The 26,371-nt window shown below is 43.1% G+C and overlaps 1 protein-coding gene across 1 annotated transcript in view; it reads right to left on the bottom strand.

Moving 5' to 3' along the window:
* The window catches only part of LOC123650598 (protoheme IX farnesyltransferase, mitochondrial), a 137,332-nt gene that overhangs the window by 7,945 nt on the left and 103,016 nt on the right, over positions 1-26,371 (bottom strand). Inside the window, exon 6 of the mRNA XM_045569485.1 lies at positions 7,231-7,463. Coding sequence (XP_045425441.1) covers positions 7,231-7,463 — 233 coding nt within the window. The remainder of the gene's footprint in view (positions 1-7,230; positions 7,464-26,371) is intronic.

Below are 26,371 nucleotides of genomic sequence, written 5' to 3'. Positions count from 1 at the left end.
ACACAAAGGAGCCTGTGAAACAGATCAGCCTCGACAGTGCAATAGACTTCTATGGCGCTGCACATAAAGGGAAGAGGATGTGGGGCCAGTTTATCAACTGCACAGGCGGCAAAGGGGAAGATGAAAAGTCCTCTGGAAATAGGAAATAGAGTAGGCAATAACTGCTCGCCCTTGAAGAATTCTTCTGCAGTGGCTTAAGAATAATGGAGAGGGCAGTGGGCGGGAGAGAGCCGGACCCCCCTCACCTGACTGTGCTGAGAGTCCCCGCGGGGAGGTCTCATTTAAAGGGAAAGACTTGGGAGTAGAGCACACACAGAGCTCTGACTCTGGAAAAATTGCTCCCCTCCCTTTTTCTCTTCTTGCCACTTTCCTGGAAGGAAGTTTCAAGCATCCATGGACTCTCTCAGAAATGCAAATGCTCCCTGCTCCCTTAGCTCACACTGGAAGGTCTTTCCGTCTTAATCACCCAAATATTAATACATTAATCAAACAGCACTAAGGAAACGAGCACTTTGCACCAGGCTCTGGGTCTACCGCAGGCTGCCCTCCCAAGGCCCCTCCACCACTCCACCCAGGAAGGCACTGGCCTAGCTCCCTCCACGCGTGCTCAGCGACAGTCGAGGCTGCACCACCGACGAGACCCCAGTGCACACGGTACAGAAGTTTGCTTCCAGTCATACCACCGATTGGGGGTCTAGCAACATATTTCTAGTACGTTCCTTTGTTTTTTGGTCTTTTAAGAGAATATAGCGCTCTAAATAGTTTGTTTGTTAATATTCCCATGAAAATGTTCCTCATTTTGTCTTTAAAAATATCATTTATCTTACTCTGGAGCTTTAAGGTTAGTTATGGCAAAATCTCCTAACAAAATGGACATAGGTACGCATTTTTGAGTTTGATTTCAAACCCAGGCAGTATTTTAAAAAAAATCTTTAAAAGTGCTTGGGTTAAATAAATATTTGTTGAATGAATGAGTGAATAAATTCCCTCCATTTGACTCTACTTTCTCATCTGGGAATAAAGGAGGTAAATAAAGTGAGACAGTATTTAACATTTTGTAGTTTACCAGCTGAGGGTAAAAAAACTCATTCTCTTTTTTGTTACTAAAACCATCCATCTGCCAAATGTCACTTCCTGATAAGAGCCCATTTCTAAGTCCTCATTTGTAACTAAATGTTGGCTGACATAATTAATGTTTCCCACACAACATTTGAATTACAAACCAAAGGCAATTGACAAATCAGCTCTACAAGATGGTCATTATAGAGGCCCACCTCATAAACTCCCGAGACATGGGATTTATTCAAATTTAGGAAAATGACAAAAAAGGATCTGAGCCTTTGTAGAAATGGGGGTGATGGAAAGAGAGGTGGCCTTGGCAAGGAGGGGGAGGGGTTTAACCCAAAGCCTCTGAGATACACTAATAGTCTCTGGAGATAAACACTGTTGAGAGGCCTAATGCGAGTGGCTCCAGGCCTGCTTGGAGCTGGAATGTGGCCGGGCACTTATCTGCAGTCTCCCCACCCCCCAGGGCTCCTGCAGGTCACTTCTGTCACTGCAGTCCCCTTTGTGCAGAATCAAACCAAGCACTTCAGTCCTTAAGACAAGCTGGCTAGACCAGGGACCAAAAAGCAGCCTGCTCATTCTGCCTTCCTGAGTTTTAGCTGGGAAGCATTTTTAATGTTTTCTGCTAGGAGCAGTTAAGCTTAATAATAATAATAAAAAAGGCAAGGTAATTAGGCAGGTGGGAGGAAAAGGGCTAACTCTGAGGCACAGAGGAAAAGTGGACACAGGTAGAATCCCATTATAATGATTACCTTTGTAAAACAAAGTCATTTCCTACGCACAGAAGCAGCCAGGCCGCACAGCCCTTGCTGCCTTGATCTGACGCCACAGAGCGCTGTCTGGGCGGGCCTGGTCCTGCCACACAGCTCTGAAGCAAGCACTGGCTGAGAGCCGCCGGCACTGCGACCAGGAGGAAAGCTGAGCTATTTACAGTTCACTGCGCAGCTATAAAATAGCAAATATCAAGAACAATTCACATTTGTTTGGCTTTTACAATTTCCATCTGCCAATCTGTTTAGTTTTCTTCACACTCCTCCCCCTACCCTGCCTCACTCACCCCAAGCTAGATTACCTGCTGTGGATCCACACCGCCCACTGGGACATCTAAAACAAGTTCTTTTCACAATCTGATAAAAAAAAATCAGAACCCCATGGGACATCCTTATACTTATTTTATGTTTTATATCTTTACAAGAGGAGGAAGGCAGTGCAATCTCCTCAGTGCTCAAAGCCCTCTGGAGGCTTATCTGGCCCTACTCTACAGCCACCGCAAAGCCACAAAAAGATCCAGATGCCAAGAAGGGGAAGACGCTCTTCTGACCCAGGTACCTTTCGGTGCTCCGTGGCTCACTCTGACCCGTAGGCTGCTTACCTTCTTTAGGTTTCTCTCCTCCCAACCAGATAGTTCCTTGGGCCTTTAATACACGAGGCTGTGGGACTTCTATTTCAAATACTGGCCGAGCTGCTGCCTCTCCAGTCTTGACTACCCTCTACTGAGCCCCAGGAAAGGCTTGTGCAAATGTGTACACAGGAGGGGACTGGGTGGTAAAATGTTGGTGCTGGGTATTTTATGTCTTGGCTCCCTGGGTGGAGCAAGGAAGGGAATATGAGCAGGCGGATCCACCTCCCTTCAGACACCTATCCTCCTTCCCTTGCCCCACTTGGAGGTGTGCTGGTATTCACAAGTTGCTCTTTCAAAGGATGATCAGACTGATGCTTCACTGAATTCTTAAAGGACGAAATCTTGACTAGGGAAGGCAAAGGTGGTAGGGGCAGGCCTAGGATAGGAAGAGTCCTAATGGCGAGGGGACGAGGGGAAAAGAGCGGGTGGGAGGTGAGAGAAGGCACCTGCAGTCGGCAGGACAATAGAGGCAGACATCAGCAACTTGCTGATCTTCCCGTATCAGGAGAGAACCCGCAGCACGTGTCAGTGAAATAGCCCTGAAAGTGTGACCCGACTGCTCTCCTGCTTCAAGCTCTGTGGGTCTTTATCATCCTGGAATGAAGTACACGTCCTCCGTGGGCAGCTCACCTTGGCAGTGTCCCCACGCACACTGTGCTGCTCTCTGGCTTCCAGGCCCTGAGCCTTTCTACGTGCTCTTCCCCTTCCCCGGGAGCACACCCCCTCCCCAGGTAGGCTGGTCTGACTTAATTCAGAAGTCATTCTTCTCCAAAGTCTTCCCGGACCCATTTAGGGAGGTGAAGGGTTTGCCCTCTGGAGAAACCTTGCTGAAGCTCTAAGATCACTCAGTTACGTCCCTGGCTGTCTGCCTCTCCCCAGAGATGCCGAGGCATGATTTCCACGAGGACAGGCACTGGGTTTTTGTTATGTTTAGATCTTTTAGTGCCCAGCACACGGACACTTGCACCATGAAGTGATTCTGGGGACCAGTTTAAAAAGGTGGCAAACCCAGCAGGCCGCAGTCCCAGCTGCGCAGTGGACGGGTGGTCACCAGCCTCTCTCACTTCCTGGTATCTGTACCCACCTCACCTGCCACCTCCTTCTCTTCCTTACTAACAAGATGGTTCACATAGTATTCCAAAGACTTCTTGATTCACAGGCTTCTCCAAAAGTGATCAATGTTTGGTGGTTCAAATATTAAATGCTTTGAAGATACCATAAAAGAAAAAAAAAAACCCTTTCTTGGCCATTTTTCTCAGAAGGGCTCCTTCCAACCATACATGTCCCCTAAGATAAGAAACCAGACAAGAGATATCATCTCTGTGGATAATACAAATGACCCCAATAATACATCTCAAATAATACCATCTGCCCAGGCCCTCTGCTCAAATCTCTAGGTATTTCCAGGGTATTCTGAAGGCTAGAGTTCTTTCTGGTTCTGTCTTTGCAGATTGGTGGTTCTTAAAGTGTGGTCCCCCGAGCAGGGGCATCAGCACCAGCCGGGAACTCGTTAGAAATAAACATTCTCAGACTCCCCCGCTGCCCACCCCAGACCTGCTGAATCAGAATGCTGGGAGCAGGGCCCAGGAATCTGTTTCAGCAAGTCCTCCAGATGATCACGATGTGCATTAAAGTTTGAGAACCACTGTTTTAGACTTCAGCGAGACCACGGGTACGGTCTCATACAATGCCTCGTTATTTAAAGCACATACTTCTGCGAGGAAGGAACACAGACACATCAGGATACCGACCTTCCATCCAGGCAGTACCACCTAAGCGGACTCGCTGCGGTGACGGAAACGTTCTGCGTCTGTTAATGTGGAAGCTGCTGGCCACACGTGGCTTTGGGCATTTGACATACGGCCAGTGGGAATGAAGGACTCAGTTTTTAAGTTTACTTAGTTTAAATAGCTAAATGTGCCTACTGGCTACCATACTGGACAGTGCAGTTCTAGAAGATAACTAAACTACAGAACCATACTCAACTCAGTTCCTAAAATCCCAGCAATAAAAATCTTTAATACATTCTCTTAGACTCTGTCATCTGTAAAATGGAAGGTACCTATTCGCTGATTCATTCGTTCAAATATTTACTGTTTATTTAAAATTTACTTTATCAAATTAATGTTTTGAAACTTTTTTGAAGCCATTTAAAGCATTATGTAAAGTAGTATTAATTATTCTTTCTGTATAATCTTGATAAGGCTTTAGACATACGGTTTGACCTGATTTGACCTGTGATAAATTAGGATTCTGGGGGCAGTAAACCATATTGTTATTGTGTGCCTTGCAATGTATTTCTTAAGATTTAAAGAAAAAGGATCTACATAATAGAAGCCAACCTCAGAAACTGCCAAGAGGCCTTCTCTTTGTGGCTATACAAATCTTTCAGACTGCTCTGTTTTATATCACGTTCTGTTCAGGTAGATAAGGGGTCTCATTTTCCAAAACAAATATATATTTTCATTCTGCTACGTAATAAACAAGAACGGCCTACCCACAGCTGTCCATCATTAATGAGTTTGTATACAAATGGTTAAGTCTGGATTACAGAAAGACTATGATCAATTTTTAAAATTATCTTATTTTAAATATGACCATTAACAATTTAGCCAAATTCAGACTGTCCCTGAACAAATAAGGGCTGCTGCCCAAATGTGCACACGTAACGAGGACTTTTGCAAAGCTTTGTCTCTCTCTGGCCTCCGGGGATGCAACTCTGGCCTACACATGCTGAGGCTCAAGCGCTTCACAAGGAAATTGCCTGGAAGTGTGACTCGGGCCCCTGGCGCTCAGCAAGACCCTGCACAACAGTGGTGACCAAGTTCTCCACGGCCCTGGACTGGCCTGTCCTCACGAGCTTCCTGTGAGACCCGTCCCTGAGGCTCTGACACTTGGCCCTGTCTAGGACTCCCCAGAGAGAAACGGTAGTTTTGGTGCCTTGTTTCCTTGTGCCAGGTTTGAGGAAGCTGAATAGGGTTCGGGCACTCCTGGCAGGGCACGGGGTGTTTCTGCGACAGGCGGTGGCTCAGCGCAGGTTCCAAGTGCTGGGCAGAGCTCCGTCCTTGAAGAGGGAGCACACTGGGGCCCGCAGAGCCAGGGGCCCTTCGCTTTCTTTCATGGTCTCTGCTCCGAACATCTGAGCCATCACTACAGAGGTCTGGAGAGGGACAGCAGGAGAAAGGATAGCTGGGTTAGGGGACAGGTGGGAGGACAGAGGGAATCTGGGTCAAGTCACGTTTGGGGCTCGAGCAGAACTAAGGAGCAGGAGTGTGACGGGGAGCTGGTGGGTGTGCTCTGTGAATGTAAACTGTGCACCAGGGTGAAAACTCAGGTATCAACAGGCCCAGGGATGCCAGGCCCAGGCTCTCCACCTCCTCCTCACCCACAGACCCCGGCACTCCTTCCCGCCAAGCCCAGAGGCCCCTGACAGTCTTGAAAACAGCAGCCAGGGAATGAGGCTGAATCGCTCAGAGTTTGCAAACCAAACAAAATCTGACCTGGGTTAGTCCCCCGCAGTAGGAAGGAGGACTCCTGAATAATGACAGCAGCACTGTGGACCCTGAGTCGAGCCCTTACCACGGTCTAGCACTTTAAATATAACAACCATTTCATCCTTGCAGTGACTCCACGAGGGGAGGCTGTGACTAGCCCCATGGGGGGTTGAGGAGACTAGGGCCGAAAGAGGCCGCGTCTGGCTGTGAAGGACACACAGCTGACGACGGTGGACTTGGGCTCCCACTCTGGGCGCTCCTAAGCACTCTGTCGATACTGCCCGCCACACAATGGGACTCTGCTTTTAGGTTTATCTCAGAGCAAATGAGCACAGAAGTTTTAGAATATAATATTTGTAGATTCATTAAAATCCGACATTTACAGGATATTAAAACCATTCTAAGAGACAATCATGGTATAGGTGTAATCATATTTGTAAGCTTGCCAAATCGGAGTATAAGAGCTTTTATGAAAAGTTTCAGAAATGTGGCTTACAGGGTAATGGTTTATGGTCAACTGCCTTTTGATCTCTCATGTGAAAAATATGTACTTACATATATTGCAGGAAACCTCACCACTTCCTTCCTAAGTGTTGGTCAAAAACACTAATTACTTGACTAATTAGACTGTGAAACTTCCCTTACAGATGGTAAAAATGAGCTATTTTCACCCCACAAATTCAGTTGTGACATACCACCAAAAAAATGTGGAAATCTTTCAATGGTTTTATTGTAGACAGCATGAACAATTTAAGCAAATCATATAAAAATAAATTAGAAACTAATGAAAATAATCTGTTCTTTCATAAGAGGGGGAAATAACTCTCAGTTCTATGGAAGCAAAGACCCAACCAAGGAGGCCACACCCTTCTGACAGGAGACCAGACGCCTCCTCCACAGACTGGGACATCCCAGGGGATGGGTCGGCCCTAACGTGACTTACGATTTTCATCATGGTTTTCAGGTACTTTCCTTTAAATCTACCTGTAGTCACAGACTGAGGCTGCACTGCTTGCTTTGATTTTCCTTTGTTTTCTTTCAGACATTCCCCTCAAGGGAAAGCATATGCCACGCTCACCTGCCAGCTACGATGACAGGGACTGCCTTCAGCTCTGCACGCACAGTATTTCAGAACGCCACACCAGCACGCTGGCCGAAAGAATCAGTATGGAATAAAATGGGATCTAACCAAGTACTGCAGCTCAGGGAAGGAAACACCTCCTTGACTCGTGGGTGTTCACATGAGATTCCACACCAAGGGACACTCACCAGGATCCAGGCTGCCAGTGGCCGCTGTCCAGCCCATGACAGGTGGGATGGCCCCAACGACGGCCCCGACCCACGTGTTGGCAATGCTGATCCTCTTCAGGGGTGTATAACAGCAGGTATACAGGAAAATGTTGAAGACCCCCAGGGCTCCTGTGAGCGGATTTACCCCCCAGGTCAGAAGGGCAACTCCTGGGACAGCACAACAAGTGGCAAAGGACACAGCGAGCAGCGGGCTGGAAAAAAGCAGAGAACACCAAGCCATCATTTCCAATTCAACTTAATCACACGGCCGAGAATCAATCGGAGCCAACGGAGTACGAATAATCTACCTGGTCAGGGAAGTGGCCTGGCAGGCAGTAGGACTGATTTGACTTCTTCCTTGTTATGAGAATCCTCTTTACAAAACTTAGAGCAAGGAAGGTTGTGTTTTGGAAGCTTTGGCTGCCGCTCTTAATTTTGCCAGCCAGGAGTAAAGGATGTAGCAGCTCAGAGTGCCCTAGATTTGAATACAGGCTCTGTCCCTTCCTGGCCACTAGACTGCCGGACTTCACTGTGCTCATCTCCACAAGAGAGACTATTAATACTCTTCTTTACAGGGTGGATGTAAGGACTGAGACAATGCCGACTTTGCACGGTGTTCCATTTTATAGTTAATGATAAGTAAGGGAGAGTCTAGAATAAAAAATTTAGAACACAATACATAATACTGCAAGATTCAGGTAAAAAATAGTACTTTAATTCTGGAAGCAGTTCTACCATTTATTTATACTTTATTTTAAAACATCACCTGATTAGCAATGATGAATAACAAAGGTATGCCTCAGTGGGTGCTCTCATCCAGTGTCTGTAATAAACCACGGGCCGGCATGGCACCAGCTCCCCACCACGGCGAACGCCAGCGGCTGCTGCATGGTGCCAGCGCCGTAACTTGTTGTATGGATGTGGGATTTTCAGGAGGTCTCACAATATTACACATGTAACTGAAAACTGTCAACTAAAACTCTACAGTGATAATAATGATGATTATAAGCCGGTTTCTCAAAGAGCTCACTTTTTAAAGTAGACTTTGTATGGAACGTGTGGAAGACTTTGAGAGCCTGCATAAATTGGATCTACTAGTTCCTGCTTACAGGCATGTTTGTTTATTCTTTCTTAAGAAACCTAAGGAGGCTATTCAAGCCTGCTTTCTCCTTACAGGAGCCGTAACTCTACCTCTGCGTAAAGTATGTTTGTGCAGTGCTCAGGCAGCCCACTCAACGACAGATTCCACAGTGTGCTTCTTGGGAAGCACGCGCCACCGGCGGGCAGCTGCTAGGGTGCTCTGGTCTTAGCAACAGCCCACTGCCCGAGGGAGGCAATCTTTCCCCAACATGCACACATGTGAGGCAATCCCCTTCTATTCACAGGCCGCAGTGTTCCCACAGCAGGAGAGAAGCCCTGTGTCTACGGAACTGCCCCTCTAGGAAACACTACCTTGTAGAATTATGACAAGTTACAATTCAGCTACAGGGGGACAGGAGGAGCAGGAGAGCACGGCAGCTGAAAATACAGTACCAGGTGACGTCAGGGCCATAGAACATGAAGGCTGGAAAGAACCTGAGGGAGGATCCCGGCTCCCACTCTACTATGTGGCTAGCACTGACTCTTTCCTCCCGGGCCTGTGCCCATTCTGCCTAAAGATGGGACCCAACAGAATGGGAGTTTTGATGGACAAAGAACACACAAGGGATATGTTGCCATCGAGGTGCCTGTGACAGAAGAACCGTGAACCATGGCCTATAGTTGAGAGACTCCTTAGTGCACATCCCACCCTGAGGGTGAGTTTCCACCTACCTGTCCCTGGGTCACCTCTTCTGAACCCCATGGTCAACTACTGAGGCAACACTCACTTGGCCCCTCCATCTGTCATTCTGCCTCGTCCTTCCATCATTCCCTCGCTGACAGTTCCCGTTTCTGAATCTGCTCAGTGACTCACTGTCTCTGCTCCTGCTGGGCAAAGCCCTACAATCATACCAACTGGCTCATTTGGAGAGGATGGCACAGCAGTGCTGGTGCTTGGCTGGAGTTGATTTCCATTCTTGTTCCTTGTAGTGACAGTTTTAACTTCTCTTTCACTTTCTCAAGGCTCCAGCTTCACTCTAGCTCCCCATCCTCCTTAGCAGATGTCCTTCTCTCTTACACTACACTGACAGATACCCCAGACTTACTTCCTTCCTTTTCTCCCATTTCAGGAGAAGAGGTCGTCTTCTTTGTTTTCAAAGATACGCTCTCCACTTTGGCCCTTATTTAATCTCCTTGATCTGTCTGTCTTCTATCTCTACTGTCTACTGACCTGTATCCTCAAATAAATTACTCTGGTCATACCTCCCTCGAGGTAACGGTTGCTTCAGCACTCTTCAAAGCCAAACATACTGATGGAGTCGACTAGACACATTCCTTGTCTCTACTTCCTCCATCCCTCAGTCTCCTATTTGCTCCTCCACACCTACTGGAACAGAGTACTCCAAGGTGGCCATATGCATCATGTGTCCTGGGACCCCCTGGCTTCCCAGCATGGTACAATATGATTCCCTAAATCAAAGCTTAAAAGATGCCTCTGTGTTGCTGCATCTCATATATGCCCAAGAAGAAGCATTTAGATGGTTACCTAGCGGTGCAAATATTCTAACTGTTGTTCTTCTTTCAATCAGGTACTTCATCGCTTACAAGAAGAGAGTTGTTTTTTTCTTTCTTCTTTTTTTTTTTTTTGACCTATGAGCTCTAAAAAGCTAGCTTTGAGTGGGACAAAAATGTCGCTGATGAACATTTTTATTTTTCCTGAATTGGTCCTTGTGTGAAAAAAAAAAGGTTGTTCATTCTTTCTCCAAGGTCTGTGGAAGCCAGTTGGATTCAAAGGTATTAGTGTTATGAAAAGCCCTTTTAGAAAAGCACACATGAATTTAATTTATTGAGATAGGCAATTTTATGTGGAAGTTTAGTTTCTGACCCCTGTTGAAATCACAGAAAATCATGAGGTTCAATTCTGGTGTTTAAATCAACATGCTCAGGGGCATGAATGAAAAAACACAAATGAAGATATTTATCCAGATACCATGACCATTCTCAGCACCAGAGGAAGCCATCCCCTCCTGGCACAAGGAGTGCCCTGGAAATCGAGGATGTCAGAGCTTTCTTGTGTTATGCAAAGGTACTACAATTACAAACTGTGTGAAGTTTATTTTCCCGTGATGTTTCATTTTTCCTAAAATACTTATTATAAAAGTAATATACGTTCAAACTCAGAAAATTTGCAACTACAGAAAATCACAAAGAAGAAATCCTAAATTAGTTACTCAGAGAAATATACTGGTTGATGTCTTTCTAGCCTTTTTCCAGTTATATATCTACTTGAAAAAATAACTGAGAACCTACTATATCATGATTTTGTTACCTGCTTTACTTAAATATATCTTGATAATTTCCCCATGCCATTAAGTATTTCCCTCCTTCCTTCTTTCCTTCCTTTCTTGGGCATGATCAGAGCTCACTGCAAGGCCAAACTCCTGTTAAGTGACCCTTCTACCTCAGCCTCCCGAACAGTTGGGAATACAGGTATGCACCATCACACCTGGCTTATTTTTAAATTTTTTTGTAGATACAGGGTCTTGCTATGTTGCTCAGACTGGTCTTGAACTAGGTGATCCTCCTGCCTCGGCCTCCCAAGGTGCTGGAATTACGAGTTTGAGCCACCATGCCCGGCGAAGTATTTCTTTTATATCATCATCATTAATAGTTACATAGTGGCCTATTCTATGGACATACCACAGTTAATTCAACAACAGACCATTTTTGGACATGGAGTATTTTTCCATTTTTATTAGAAATAATGTTGGGATGAGTATCTTAGGGACAGACTTTTGTTCACAGCTCTGATTAGAATAAATTGAGGATAAATTCCCGGCTGTGAAACTGCTAAGCCAGATGATACGCACCTCATTTAGGGATTCTGACATGCACTGCCAGGCTGCACTTGAGTCTGCACTAGTTCACACTCCCACCAGCAGCGCATGAGAAGGCCTACTTCCCAAACTTGTATTAACACTGGGTATGCCATTAAAAACAAAGCAAAACAAAAACCAAAATTTGCCAACAGGATGGATGAAAAGTAGTATGATGGGCTTCTAAAAAAACCTTTAAAATTAACAAAGTAAAACAAGCTTATTGAGATAGCATTATCCCCATTTTACAAACGAAAAACTGAGATTCAATACAAGTAAAATGACTTGGAAACAGGCTTATTTGTTGGTTCATTAATTTCATCCGGAGTTTCCCAGCCGGTGTGGGGGACACAGGCCATCATACGGCTTGCTGAGGTCTGCAGAGGGCCTGGGCGGCTGGAGTCCTTACTCTGGTTGCTGTCAGCTGGGTGTAGCTTCCTGCATGCTGAAAAGCTCCTTCAGTTTAAACCATTGCACAGGCAGCCTAATGGTCTACTGCATTCCCTGAGATGAAAACAACTGGGGAGCACTAAATCAAAAAAAAGACAGACCTGGGATTTAACACGCTGGGCAAGAAAGCCGTGGAACTCGTCCTGCGGGCACTTACGCTGCAGTGGCAGACGGTGCCGCAGGCGAGAGCCATTGAGCGCGGTGCAGTGGAGGGAATAGGGCAGTCGAAAGCACCTGATGGAGTGTGTTGTGGGGTGGACAGGGCATGTCTGGGAAGAGCTGTTTAAACTGAGACCTGAAGGATGGAGGATGGGCAGAAGGGGTGGACAGCAGTGCCTCCGCAGTGGGAACAGCACGGGAGGCCAAAGGGGAAAAGCAAGGCCAGTTTAAGTTCCTGCATCTGGTGCAGAACGAGGGGTGGGAGGTGTCAAGAGAGCAGAGAAGTTAGGAGGGCCACAGGGAGAGCTCTTTGGGCAAATGCAGACTCAATGAAGATTTCTGTTTTTTAAACAGGGAAGAAAATGATGAGATCTGCTTTTCAGAAGGGTCACTCTGCCTGCCACGTGGGGGCCGGAAAATGCAGACCAGCATTTATTTATTTCCCTCACAAGTGAAGCTCACATTAGGCATTTTCAAGGAAGAAGAATCGTGGGCATGCTGCCACACAACTTCTATCAGACGCTCAGGTGAAAGAAGCAGCCTTCAGCTAGCTTGTACCTTTAATCTATCTTCCAGATTTCCTAAAATGTACTGGTGGAGCAAATCAGATCAGCAGAGAGCCGGCCCTTCTCTCTCACCGAATGGCTCTTTGGTCTAACGACGTGAGGGTGATCAGGGTTTGCTCGTCTAGTTCTATTACTCTTGGCTTTACTTGGTCTCTCCCTAGTCTTCTTTTCACTTTTTTGTCACATTTTCCATACCTTTGCAGGTTACCTTAAGTCTTGTTTGAAGTAAGGCAGAGGAAAAAAGTTAAATAGACAAAGGGGTAATATCATTTTTGGTTGGGTTTTGGTTAGAATCTTGGTATACAATGAAAATACAACAGTAAAGAAATGAAGGACTCTTAAAACTGGGCCTGGGAGAAGGACAAGCAGTATAATGGTTTTGGGATAAAGAGAAAATGCATCAAGCGGTATCTGGGTTATTAAGTTTGACTTACCATGAAATCTTTAAATATCATGGTAATATTAAAGTTGTTGAACTGTTTTAATAAACAGACCTATTCTGAGATAGAAAAAGGTTAAAGAAGAGTGTTCATTTCTCAGCTCAGTTAAACACGATTATGACTTTCTGCCTTCGCGCTCATAAAATGTGGCCAGAGCTAAAATCTCAAAGACCTGAAAGGCAATTCTGTCAAGGACTGATTTCCTGTTATTTTAGATCAATTATTCCATATACTCTTTCTCCAAATCATACCATTCGATCCTTGCCCCCCCAAACCCATCTGCTCTTCCCATCTGAAGATGGTTTTAGAAAGTGTCCCCAACCTGGAGACACACATGACACGCAGACACACAAAGTTACTCTCCTTTTATCATTTATCCCTCATTTTAAAATTTTTGTTTAATTTTTTCTTTCGTTAGACTTTTGCTCCTATCATTTTAATTCCTTAGCAGTTCGCTTCCCTTTCAAGTGTGACTCTGTCACCTGGTTTCTAGGGACAAGGAGAAAGGCTAAGCTGGCCTCCTTGGGCTTCCGGGGCTCAGTTACCTTAGGGGAGGGGCCCCGCTGCAATTTCCGGGTAGACCCTCTGCACCATGGTTCTATTTACGTGTGGTTTAAGGAGCAGCAGCAGCACCACCACCCGGGAACTTGTCAGAATCCAGTGTTCTGGAGGCTCGCTGAAATTTGAGAACTACTGCTGCACCGTTGCCAGTGCCATGCGGGACCCACCGGGCAAGCCACAGATGCTGAGCCAGCAACAGCCACTGCACTCCAGCTCAATTGAGGCTGGCCTGGGGACGTCACCCACTCCCAGTTATATTTTTTTTTTTTGAGACAGAGTCTCGCTCTGTTGCCCAGGCTAGAGTGAGTGCCGTGGCGTCAGCCTAGCTCACAGCAACCTCAAACTCCTGGGCTTAAGCGATCCTACTGCCTCAGCCTCCCGAGTAGCTGGGACTACAGGCATGCGCCACCATGCCCAGCTAATTTTTTTCTATATATATTTTTAGTTGGCCAGATAATTTCTTTCTATTTTTAGTAGAGACAGGGTCTCGCTCAGGCTGGTCTCGAACATTAAACAAACACAAGTACTATGAATTCTCCAATTACAAAATCAGCTACAAGAAAAAGAACAGATGAGACAAAATCATTTAAATAGGAAGAACCTATTTAAATGGAGGTAGAGGCAGGGGCTGATAAACTTGCAATAAATTGTTTCCTGATTTGGTTTTTCAAACTTATGAAGACATATGGATATATATTAAGACTCATTGATATAAAACTATTTTTATTTTCAATTATAACTTTTTATGTAGAATTTCATTTTATTATGCCAAATTACAAAAAGTAAACAAACTAGTACCAGAGAAAACTAGATTGATCACATACAAAACACTTTTTAAAAATGTTGGTGCTTTTGCACCTCTACAACAGTAGCTGTAATGGCCTTTATTAAGAACAGAAGAATTAACATGTCAGATTGGTTCTCACGGGAATGAATTTATACAGGAAAAATCAGAAATGCAGGCCATATTGCAAAAACTTTCTAATTTTCAATAACAGAATAAATGTATAAATAAGGAAAATAGCACTATTTGAAGGGGGAGGGCAGAAAAGACCCAGTAATTTTCCTGAACTGAAAAAATTCTTTCATATTCATTTACTCACTCATGCAAATAGGTTCATGGTTCATGCTGAGGGTTGAATGAAGATTGATTTCAAAACTCACATACAAAAGTAAATTACATTTTAAATTGAGATATCTTTCTACCAAACATCATTGCTTGGGCTCTTTCTACTTCTGCCTTTCCCGCCCAAGGCTACTATAGAAAAGAAACTAATAGACTAAGGGGTGGGGGAGATTTGCCAACATGTTTCTGTGAATTATTGTTTTCTTCTTCAAAACCTAACATTGCTTTGCTTAGTAAATACCAGTCCTCACACAGCTCTGTTAAAGTAAAATTTTCTATAGAAATTAGGAATAAGAGAAATAAAAGCTTTAATTTGATGCCTATTTATTGCACTTAATAAATATAATTTAAATTATCTGACTTTTAAATAACTTCCTGGAGAAATGTGGCATTTCTGTTAAATAATGTGTCAGGGAGGTTTATGAAATGATATATTAAATCAAGAACACTTTATATTTTGAGCAGTTCTGAAGGTAATTGGTTTACACAAAAATTAATTTCATACTTCTTGGTCATTCTTCCAGAATAAATGATTTTTAAAATACAAAATAAAATTTCCTTTCTTTAAAAACAGAACCCTAAACCTTAATCAAACCAAGCCAATTTAACTTTAATTTCCTGCACAAACCCCACATTTGAGCTTTGAAATGAGTTTTTCGGGATAACTGTTTTGAAAATGTCTCCCCAGAATCTTACTTAGGAGTTTTCTATTTCTTCACATGTCTCAGGTTATAGATACTGTACGGTAGCAGACAATGATGTAAATTCAGAGCTTAAGGAAATTGTGAAGAAAGTAAGGACGCAAAACCTATTTTAAAAGAAAATTAAATTTTAAAAAATGTTTAAGAGAAATGCAAGAAATGCAAGAATAACAAAATATTTTTGGCATAATTATAGTCAGAACATGGAAACTGGTATTAAGAAAAACTTTTTTCAAGGAAGAAGACAGAATAGATCTCAGATGAATGAGTTTTTGAAAACTGACCAAAAGAATCTTATTAATTTAGGAGGAATATAAAAAAGATTGGCTGTTAAAACAAACCAACCAACCAAAAAACCAAACCAAACAAAAAACTACCAAAATGAACCTTACCCCACTGTCGACCTCTGAGATTCAGTCTTCAAATTCAAACAGGAGCAATGGTGACCCTTGAGTTATGCTACATCAATTCAGCTTAAATTAAAGATATGATATTTATACAAAGACCCTGGAAAGAAAGTTGACTCCTACTGTCTCATCCATGAAAATAAAAATTTCTAGCATAGTAGTCCAATCCTTTAATGTGTTTCCCAAATTCCCTGAGGGCAGGGACCATCCACCGAATGCTTCCACCATTTCCCCTCCTGCGACACCTAGTCCCTGCCCATGAGAGACATATACTTTTCCCAGTCCAGCCAGATGGTTTAATTCTCTGATCCTCGCCCTTATTTTTAACTTATAGGACTCTATTAAAAAAAAAAAAACCAGCTTGGTTCACCTACACAAAATAGGGTCAATGAATTTTAAAGAGTCTTTGAAAAGCTTTAATAAAACAATTTATTAAAAAATAAAGCTGGGAAATAAAACTGTCCCTGCAGCTTTGGAGACTATCTGGGAGCTGCACATGAGCACCTGCCCCAAGACTGAGGTGCTCACTTCTGTCCCCATCTCCTTGCCGTCCCCCTGGGACCAGGGTCTTTGGTCCAGGATGGGGTTTGTGAAGGCAGACAGGCTGGCACAGCAGGCCAAACAAAGAATAACTCTTCAGGATTTGGTCTGTTGGCTGCTGCTCTGCCATCTCTCGTCTAGGTAAAAGATCTCTTCTGTGAAGAAAGTGTCCTAACTTGGTGCACATGGCTCCTTTGCCCTGGAATTGGAACCCCCGTCTCCAACTTCTGCCTCTCTTTTGTGGGGCCAGTTCTTACTCATCCTCTGAGACTCAGATCAGGCATCAAGAAGAAACTCTTCCAAGAGCATCTGCCTTCACCCCTCCCCCTGGTTGGTCTCCAGGTCTGTCATCGGGCCCTCACAGCACTTCTCAGTCCCTGTGCTGACGTGAGCTGCGGACTTACCTGCCCGTCCCACGACACTGTATTTTTTAGTGCAGTGACTCTGTACTGTTCGTCTCTATATTCTCTGTACACAAGAACGGTGCCCAAATGAACCTTTACAAGCCATGCCAAAGAGAGAACACCATCCTAAGACTATCACTCACACGACACTGAACAGTAAGAACAGCATTTCATCATGTCTAATCTTTTCACATCATCTTACTGGAAAAGAGAGGAATCAAAGTGAAGGGACATTAGACTAAATGACTGTAAAGAAAGACCTAAGAGGTGTTTGCTCCTGTAACATAATCTGGATATTTTCTGGTCATAACAAGGGACACCGGAACTGATGAATCCCCTACCCCTAGGATTGCTATCACAGCTCACAATGCTTCAAAATTGTCATAAATGCTTTCTTTTTTCTCACGACAATGAGAGAAAGAATTGTAACTTTCAGAAAATCCCAGCATTTCTCTTGTTTACTCATTGTAATGATCACGCATGACGATTCGTACAAAAACTTCCTGCTAACTTTTTGTTTTCATACCATGGCTCATAAAAATGAATGATTTTATTTTAAGAACAAAGTTCTCTATATTAGCACCACTATTATTAATATTGAGGCCAAATTCTTTCTTCCTGCCACTTCAAATCACTGGTTAACACTAAAAAAAAAGAAAAGAAAAGAAAAAAACAAATTTCTATACTTATAAAATGTTTATGTTCTTATTACATTAGCAATATATACACACCAAGAGACTAATCATAACAATTCTTAGAAACTCCGCAGAGCTTTCGCCTGGCCGCTACCCATCTACTAGACCAGTGTGCCTGGGTGATGAATAATATTCACAGCTCCCCTGCAGCCCACAAAATGTTTACACTTGCTTAAGTGCTTACCGGTAAAACCTTCAGTAAATTTGAAAAATGTCTCCTGTAAATCCCTATAATACTTAAGCTAAACCCTGTTCTTTAAGTTAATAATGCCAACTAAACAAGCCATTCATTTCATTTCTAAAACTCAATCTTCATCATTCATTTCAAAACCAGGTATTGGCTGACTCCGATTCCAAGTGTTTTAATTTATCCTCTGTAAATAACCTTTCGCTCTGTTCTTATCGTGCAATCTCTCCTGCTTACAGCCCACACCTAAGGCGTACAAGTTATGGATCACTCTCATCTGATCCATTAAGTTGGAAAAACTAATGCTGACATGTATTATTTCCCTGTTGGCATCACCAAGCTGGAAAATGGATAATTCAAAGGAGACACAATCAAAATACAAATGTCTTTCAAAATAACAAGGAGAAAGGCCCAGCCCAGGCCCCCTCCTACAGGAAGCTTTCATTGTCCACTCTGTCCTTATTTCTATCTTTGCCTGACCTCTTGGAGAACTTCTTGTTTGTACCAAGTTATTCATTTCATTCAATACATATTTACGGGCTGCCCTGTCCTGTCTACTAAGCATTTTGTGCATCTGGCTAATTTTTTCACCCAGATTATAAACTTTGAGCATTATAAAAACAAAACTGACAATGTGGATACATTATAGGTTACCAATAAATTCTCGATGAATCAAAGATGAGAATTATTTAATTCTAAAATATTTAACATGTTAGACTTTAACATTCTTAAGAAAGATTAATTTTAATTAGGATAGACCAGGAAAAAAGGTATCACTTTAAAAAAATAAATGTGTAAGATGCCTTAGAAATTTAACTCTGAAGGACCTCAAGTTTCATAAAGAGGGCAGATTAAAGGTATCTGTATTTCTCTGTTCTCTGAAAACCTCAAGGAGAATAGAAAACAGAAAACACCAATGTTGACAGAACCAGGGAACACTCCTACAGAAGAGCTGCCGATACTGCGACACCAGGCAGGGGAGTGACAAAGGAAATACACCTCTGTCATCTGAGGCAAAACATAAGACTCAGTAAATACGGAATTTAAGAATCTCTTCCTTAGGCTTTGATTCTAACACGTAGTAAGAATTAGACATAAAGCACGTGTGCTGGGAATGGGGAGGCGGATTACAGCTAGGAAGTTACAAAGTACAGTCAGGGCTGAGACATTGGCCAGGCGCATGGCAAAGTCCTGAGGAGGCTGCCCTGGAAGCAGCCTTAGGTGCTTCTGCCCCCACTACCCTCCCCTAATGCCGAACTGTCCTCACACCCTTTTCCCTTCCCCAGGGCACTGGACCAGGGGTGACCTGTCTGGCCCAAGCTTGGACAACCAAATTTTGTCTCACACAGCTTTGGAATTGGGACAGAGAACTCAGCCGGAAGACCTGAGGGCTAAGGCTGAGGCTGCAGTTTCAATGATGAGTCAATTTAAGTTAAAGAGAGGTCAGCACAGCCCACATGGAGAGAGAAAACTGAAGCGGAAACACAGAGAAAAGCAGAGGTGAGCAGTGAGCCTAGAAGCAGAACTGTAACTGGTATAGCAGTGAGGGAGCCACTCTTTCTGGAAGTCTGGCTATAAAAAGAGGAGAAAAAGAGTAACTTGATGGAACAGTTGATTTCACAGACGTCGTCTAAGACAGAAGGACCACCTGTCCAAATATTACGTCAGAAGAGAAGGACCCAACGGGCCAGCGGGTCGGAAGAGGTGCTGGGGAGCCCTTGGGGGAGAAATCTGGGCTGGTCTGCAGGTCCTGGAGCGTGGAAGACCTAAGGCAGAAAAGGGATTCCAAATGCCTCCAACAACATCCGAAAACAGATGTTAGATTCTGGCAGCTACAACGTGCTGGGGCAGAATACTTGGTCATATCCCCCTAAGAACAAATGAGATATATCTTAGGGCAAATATTGGGGAATTTACTTTTAATCATTCTTCTTCTGTCCCCTCCCCTTCGCCACCCTAAAACTACTAAATCCATTTTATCCAATTAGGACCAGTGTTACAAGTAGACACGGGGCTTCATTAAGTGGACAGAGTTCAAGGGTGCTGGGGACCTGTGTGATATGTGAGGGGTGGAAGGAAGGGAGTTACTAGTGAGGACATAAAGGTGGCAGAGAAATATGAGGCTCAGCGGTGTCAGAAACAAACTACTTCTTGACAAGTGCTACTTACCAACATGTGCATCCAGACTACCAGGAGCCATGAACCCTTAGGCTGCAATGCGGCTGTGCTTACACCCAGTGGTCTGGCTCCAAATTCATAGGCATAAACTCCGGTGAGGAGCTGATAGCAGAGGTTAAGACAGCTCCATTATGAGCCCTGTGCAGCACTTCCCTCCAGACTTCCTCAGATGCAGATGCAAGAGCTCTTTAGCCAAATGCACCATGACTCCAGATTATCCATATGCATCTGGGATGCTTCCTAAGTGATGTGATGCACAGTGTACTCAAATTCATCAAGTGGCCCCCAAGCCATTAAAGACTCTGATAAATAATTCTATTATAAAGGCCCCAGGGCTGAAGTAAAAAGCAGAAAGCCATAGGGTCAAGTGTTTGCACAGGAATTACATTTGGTAAATAGAAGCTGCAAAAGGATGTTTCTGTTAACCACCTGCATTACTGTAAGGCTACAGTGTTCTCTGGAATGGATAATCAAAACAGCTGGTAACTTCTTGTGTCCTTGGGAAACTTTTAGGATGAATTTAAACATGTCATCTTAGGTATAAAAATGTCTTTTCTTTCCACTAATAAGGAAAACAGGAACAGTAGTATTTTCCAAAACATGATAAGACAATCATTTTTTTTAAACTATGAGTGATACCTTGGACATGTGGAATTGGCATTTTCTTTTTTTTTTTCCTCCTCTGTGTCTGCTCCCAGAGTAGAACTAAGCAGCCAAAGCGAATACTTAGCACACTCTCAAGGAAGCACAGTTCTGCCCTGCATCAGTGCCAGATGTCACCAGAATGGCAGAATGGCTCTGTCTGGAGAGCTGACTAACGCTGGAAGGAACTGGCATTTTATGTAGGCAGTCGTCAGATAATTAAAACTTAAGTACTATCCTCTGTATTCTCCTTGGGAAAAGGAAACAAATAATAATAATGTAATTTCATAGGCTTTATTCTCATTAAATGGTATTTTAGCTGTAAAAGTTTTCCCCTTTGATTCTCAAAAAGATTACAGAAAATTTATATGTTGCCTAAAATGTAAAGTGTTTTTACTATAACTATTTTAAAAATAGTCAATTATCTTACTATCCCTTGTTTATTAAGTATATTCAATGTCACTTTCGCCATCATCTGAAATAACAGAGACAAAAGGCAGCTCAGTGAAAAGCAGGCAAGCTGCACGAAAGCCAGTAATCAAAGCTGCATCAGGACTGGATGTGTGTTCATTTTCTTGAAGCTCAGTGGAGCTGTAGTTTACTGAGTTTATTTAGGTCAGCCCTAAGGATGCAACTATAGTATACTAAAAATTATCCTTCAAAATCCCCCGAAGTCATCCATAAAGTACACGCAAGGGTATGTATGCACAATTCTGGAAAATAATGACTATGTTCACTAGAGTTTGAGAACCCCTGAGTTAAATTAAAAAGGGGGAACAAAAGAAAAGCCTATATTTAGATGGCTGGGCATTCAAACCACTCTGCCTTTAAGAAGACTCTCAGTGGAGGAGAGGAGGAGAATTCTAAGGGGTTCTGCTTCCCTGCAGCGTTTACCCCGTTCAGTCTTCACACTCAGCGTCACAACCTGCCTGATCCCTCACGTATTTTTGATGGTGGCAGTGTGAGGATTTGACACAACAGTGGAGATGCAACTTCTCTGGGATTATGTCCCAAAGTCTCCTTTGCTCGTGTCCCTTAGAGTGAATTACGTGACACCTGTGTGAAGATGTACAGAATTTAACAAAGGTGGAGCCACATGTAGATAGTAGAAGATGGAAACATTTCAGAGAAGACGTAGAGAGATATTCCTTAAAGAACAAACAAAAGTTGTGGAAGAGAGAAAAAAGAAGGCACATAGAAAGGAGTAGCGACAAAGGCAGGGAAGGAGAGACAGGCAGGTAATTTGTGGGAGACCACCGATCCACAGAGAAGAGGAGAAAAGAGGCCTGGAAAAGCAGACAGAGCGTAGCTGGACGCGGAGGCAGTGGTAGCCAGCCTCGACTCTGAACTGGACGATGGCAGAACTTCGCCTCCCCTGTGACCACCCTGGTCCGAGCTATCACCCACTCACACCAGGACCTGTAACAAGTCTCTTCACTCCTCTGACTCTATGTTCCTGTTTCCCCAGGGCAGCTGACGGGTTCTTCTAACCTAAATCCGATCGCACCAGTCCTGTCCTTACAACTGGCTTCCCACTGCACACAGAGTCCAAGCTAGAGTTCTTACCAAGATCTACTTTCTACTTCAGCTCATGCCACTCTCTTTTGGAATTTATTTGTTCACTGGTTCATGTTCTGCCTCCCCTACAGGAACATAAAGAGGGCAGGGACCAGGTCATGCTGGTCATATTCCAGCATTTCATTTAGCACAGAGCATAATATCCAGAGGTGCTCAGGATAGGATTCTAAAAAAAGTAATAACAACAACGATGACAGCACTATCATTCACTGACTGCTTCCCAAGAACAGTCATTTTCTTGCATAACCCCATGAGGTAGGGTTGATTTTTGGCATACTGACCTTGTATCTCATTGTACCCTGGCTAAATTCACATATTACTTCTGGTAGCTTTTCTGTAGATTTGTCTGAACTTTCCACATAAACAATCCTATTTCTGTGAATAGAGTTTTATTTCTTCCTTTCCAACATATATGCCTTTTCTTTCCTTCTTCCCTTATTATACTAGTTAGGAGCTCCAGAGCAACACGGACTGCAGTCCAGTTCCCAGAGAACAGCCCTCACAATGTGGTCTGGTCAGTACATTTTCCTTAACCTGCTTTCCAGCTTCATTTCCTCACTATTCTCCTGTACAAATCCTTTACGACTGACCAGATCACCTGTTTTTATGCTTAAATGCATAGCCTACATTCCCATCTTTGCACCTTTGCTCATCATGTTCATCTTGCCTGGCATGGTCTTTGCCTCCACCTACCCAAAGTCTACTCGTCTGTCAAGATCTACAACCCATCTCTCTAATCTTAATGCTCACTCTCTCTCCTCCCTTCTCTCCACTCCCATCAGAATGGCCTTCTTATTGCCTTGACAGCACATGCCCTATATTCCTGCCTTGATCTTTACTTCTGTATTTCTCCCACAAAGTGAAGTCAGTTCTACTTCTCTGTCATCCATTTGTCTGTCCATCCATCCACCCACCCAACTGCCCATCTATCCATCACTAAACATCAGCTATCTATCAGATATTGTAGCTAGCATGTCAGCTCCATCATGGCAGGAATTTTTGTCTTTTGTTCACCGCTGTATCATAGCATTAAAATTGGTGCTAACACATATTAAGCACTTAGAAAGTATGCATTACATAAACAATCTTAGGCATTGGAGATAAATAGGTAAAAGACTTAATCTGTGTCTTATAAGAACTCATAATAGAACAGAGAAAGAGTGTCTAGCATGGCTTACAGGTGTCTGACTTGGAAACATAAATTAAGGTACACAAGGAAAAAGACAGATTTGGTGAAGAAAATGAATTGGGATACACACACACACACACACACACACACACACACACACAGAATTTGAGATATCTGCAGAAGCATCATCCCAGTAGAGATTTTCAAAGGAACCTGGCTAAGAAGAACGATCTGGGCTGAAGGTATAGACAGCATGGAGTATATATGCAGGGAAGGAAGAGGTTAAAGACCACCAACTACAGAGCAGACAGAGGAGGAAGAACAGAAAGGAACAGCCAGAGTGGCTTATGTCTTACTCATCCTTTGGTTCTTGGCTTCAAGACTTCCTTCCCTGTGATAAGTCAGCCTTGACTTCCTCAGTTTGGGTTAGATAATCTTCTTTGTCTCCCAGATCATGAGGGGCCTGTCCCTATTACAGTATTTAGCACATTACAGATAAGATGCTTATCTAGTTGGTATCCTGCAAGAGACAGAAGTGTGTCTTGGTCATCCGGGGTCCAGCATAGTGCCTGACTGGTAGGTGCATTAAAACAAACAAACAAACAAACAAACAAACAAACAAACAAAAAACATTTGTTGGGTAAACTGTACCTCTGAAAGCACTTAATGTGCTTTTTATGCACGTGTGTGGCCATCTCCTCAATGTGATTCAAAGAGAATGAAGACCGTATCATTGACCTCTTTGCAACCCTAGCAACTAACATGCTTCTCTACATAGACAACATCCTCCATAAAAGTGTCCTGAAGATAACAGTATGAAGGGAGGATTCGATAACCTGTCACTGTCTACTTTCCACTGAGTAGGTTCTGTCCACCAACTTCATCATGATGACAGAAACAATTTTCACTCTCTGGGTTCTCTTATTCACCTCGTGTTCTTGCTTCCTTCTCCTCGTCCTTTGAAAGTAACCTGAATTTCTTTTTTTATATTATTGTCTAATAAGTATAGAAATATATTTTAAAGCAAATTTTGGAAACAGATGGAAGTTCTGTGAACAACTCTACATTTCTCTACAGTTTTTAAACCTCTTCTCTAACAATGAACTTTTATTTACATCATTTTATGGACCTTATTATTATCTGCACAACAATGTTATGAGATGAACAGGTTAGGAATTACAACCCCACTTTACACATGAGGAGGTGGCAGGGTGGAAAGAGTAATTAAATGACTTGCCTCGGTTAGAGTCAGTTAGGTAACAGTTTTCAACAGACCCTTCCTGTACGAAGAATATCTGGAATACGTGAAGGCTGGATGTTTTCTATCATGGAAAATGTTTTAAAATTGCTAAATAATTTTTCAGTCACCAAGTCAAAACTGGATTATGCTGAATCTGACTTTTTAACAAGAAGGTAAACTTCTCTGATATTCACCTTCGTTACATGATTTTGAGTTTCGAGTTCAATTCGTAAAGTGGAAGTGGACATGTGTAAAGAAGGAAAACCCAAGTGGCACCCTGCTTTATAACAAACCACTCTCTTGGGATCTAACCAATTCCCACAAGAACTAATCCAGTCTCATGAGAGCGAGTACTCACTCACTACCTTTAGAACAGCACCAAGATATTCATGAAGGGTCTGCCCTGTAACCCAAACACCTCCCAACACCACCACATTGGGGATCAAATTTCAACATGAGCTTTAGTGGGAACAAACAAATCATAACCAAACCATAGCACTCACTCTTCAGTGTAAATTCCTGACATGTGACACATGAACTTTAAGGTGTGTTCTTAGCCAAAGAATAAAAGGGAGCTCTAAGTCCAGCCCCCTCCTCACAACAATCATTTATAGCCATGACACAGTTTTGCCAGAAATACCAAAACAAGTTAGTTTATTTTACTTATCTTTTACAAATTATAAGATAATTTAAAATACTGAGTGCCACTTTTAAAAAGCTACTTAAAGGAGGTCTGAGGTACCATGCACAGGCAAAGCTCAGAAATACTGTGGGTTAAGTTCCATACCACTGCAATAAAGCAAGCCACATGAATTTTTTGGTTTCTCGGTGCATATAAAAGTTATGTTCACACTATTTTGTAGTCTCTTAAGTGTGCAACAGCATTATGCCTAAAAAACCAATGTACACACTTCACTTAAAAAATAACTTTATTGCTAAAAAATGCTAATGATCACCCGAGCCCTCGCTGAGTGCTGCTGGGGGTTGATGGAAGCTGACTGATCCGGGCAGTGGTTGCTGAAGGCTGGGGTAGCTGCAGCAGTTTCTTAAACTGAGACAACAGCGGAGTTCGCCCCAAAGATTGACTCTTCCATTCATGAAATATTTTTCTGTAGCACACGATGTTGTTTGATAGCATTTTATCCTCAGGAAAACTTCTTTCAAATTGGAGTCAATCCTCTCAAACCCTGCTGCTGCTTTATCAACTAAGTTTATGGAATATTCTAAATCCTTTGTTGTCATTTCAACAACGCTCACAGCATCTTCACCAGGAGGATAGTTCATTTCAAGAAACCATATTCTTTGCTCATTCATAAGAAACAACTCTCATCCATTTAAGTGTTATGAGATTGCAGCAATTCAGTCACATCTTCAGGATCTACTTCTAATTCTAGTTCTCTTGCTATGTCCACTGTATCTGGAGTTACTTTCTCCACTGAAGTCTTGAACCCCTCAAAGTCATCCATGACGGTTGGAATCAACTTCTTCCAAACTCCTGTTAATCTTGATATTTTGATCTTCTCCAGTGAATTATGAATGTTCTTAATGGCATCTAGAATGGTGAATTCTCTATAGAAAGTTTTCAGTTTACTTTGCCCAGATCCATAAGAGGAATCACTGCTTAGGGCAGCTCTAGCCTTATGAAATGTATTTCTTAAATAATAAGACTTGAAAGTCAAAATTACTCCTGATCCATGGGCTGCAGAATGGATGCAACATTAGCAAGCATGAAAACACCACTACTCTCCTCACAGATCTCCATCAGAGTTCTTAGGTGACCAGGTGCATGTCAATGAGCAGTAATATTTTGGACCTTTTTATTTTCTGAATAGTAGGTCTCAACAGTGGACTTAAAATATTCAGTAAGCCATGCTATAAACAGATGTGCTGTCACCCAGGCTTTGTTTTTCCATATATAGAGCACAGGCAGAGTAGATTTAAAGTAATTCTTAAGGGCCCCAGGATTTTTTGAATAGTAAATGAGCACTGGCTTCAACTTAAAGTCACCAGCTGCATTAGCCCCTAACAAGAGAGTCAGGCTGTCCTTTGAAACTTTGAAGCCAGGTGTTGACTATTCCTTAGCCATGAAAGTCTTAGAGGCATCTTCTTCTAATAGAAGGCTGCTTCATCTGTATTGACAATCCATTGTTTAGTGTAGCCA

Source organism: Lemur catta, chromosome 15, assembly GCF_020740605.2.
Source record: "Lemur catta isolate mLemCat1 chromosome 15, mLemCat1.pri, whole genome shotgun sequence".
NCBI lineage: Eukaryota > Metazoa > Chordata > Mammalia > Primates > Lemuridae > Lemur > Lemur catta.
The sequence above is the reverse complement of the archived record's forward strand: the minus strand, read 5'-3'. Positions and strand labels throughout refer to the sequence as shown.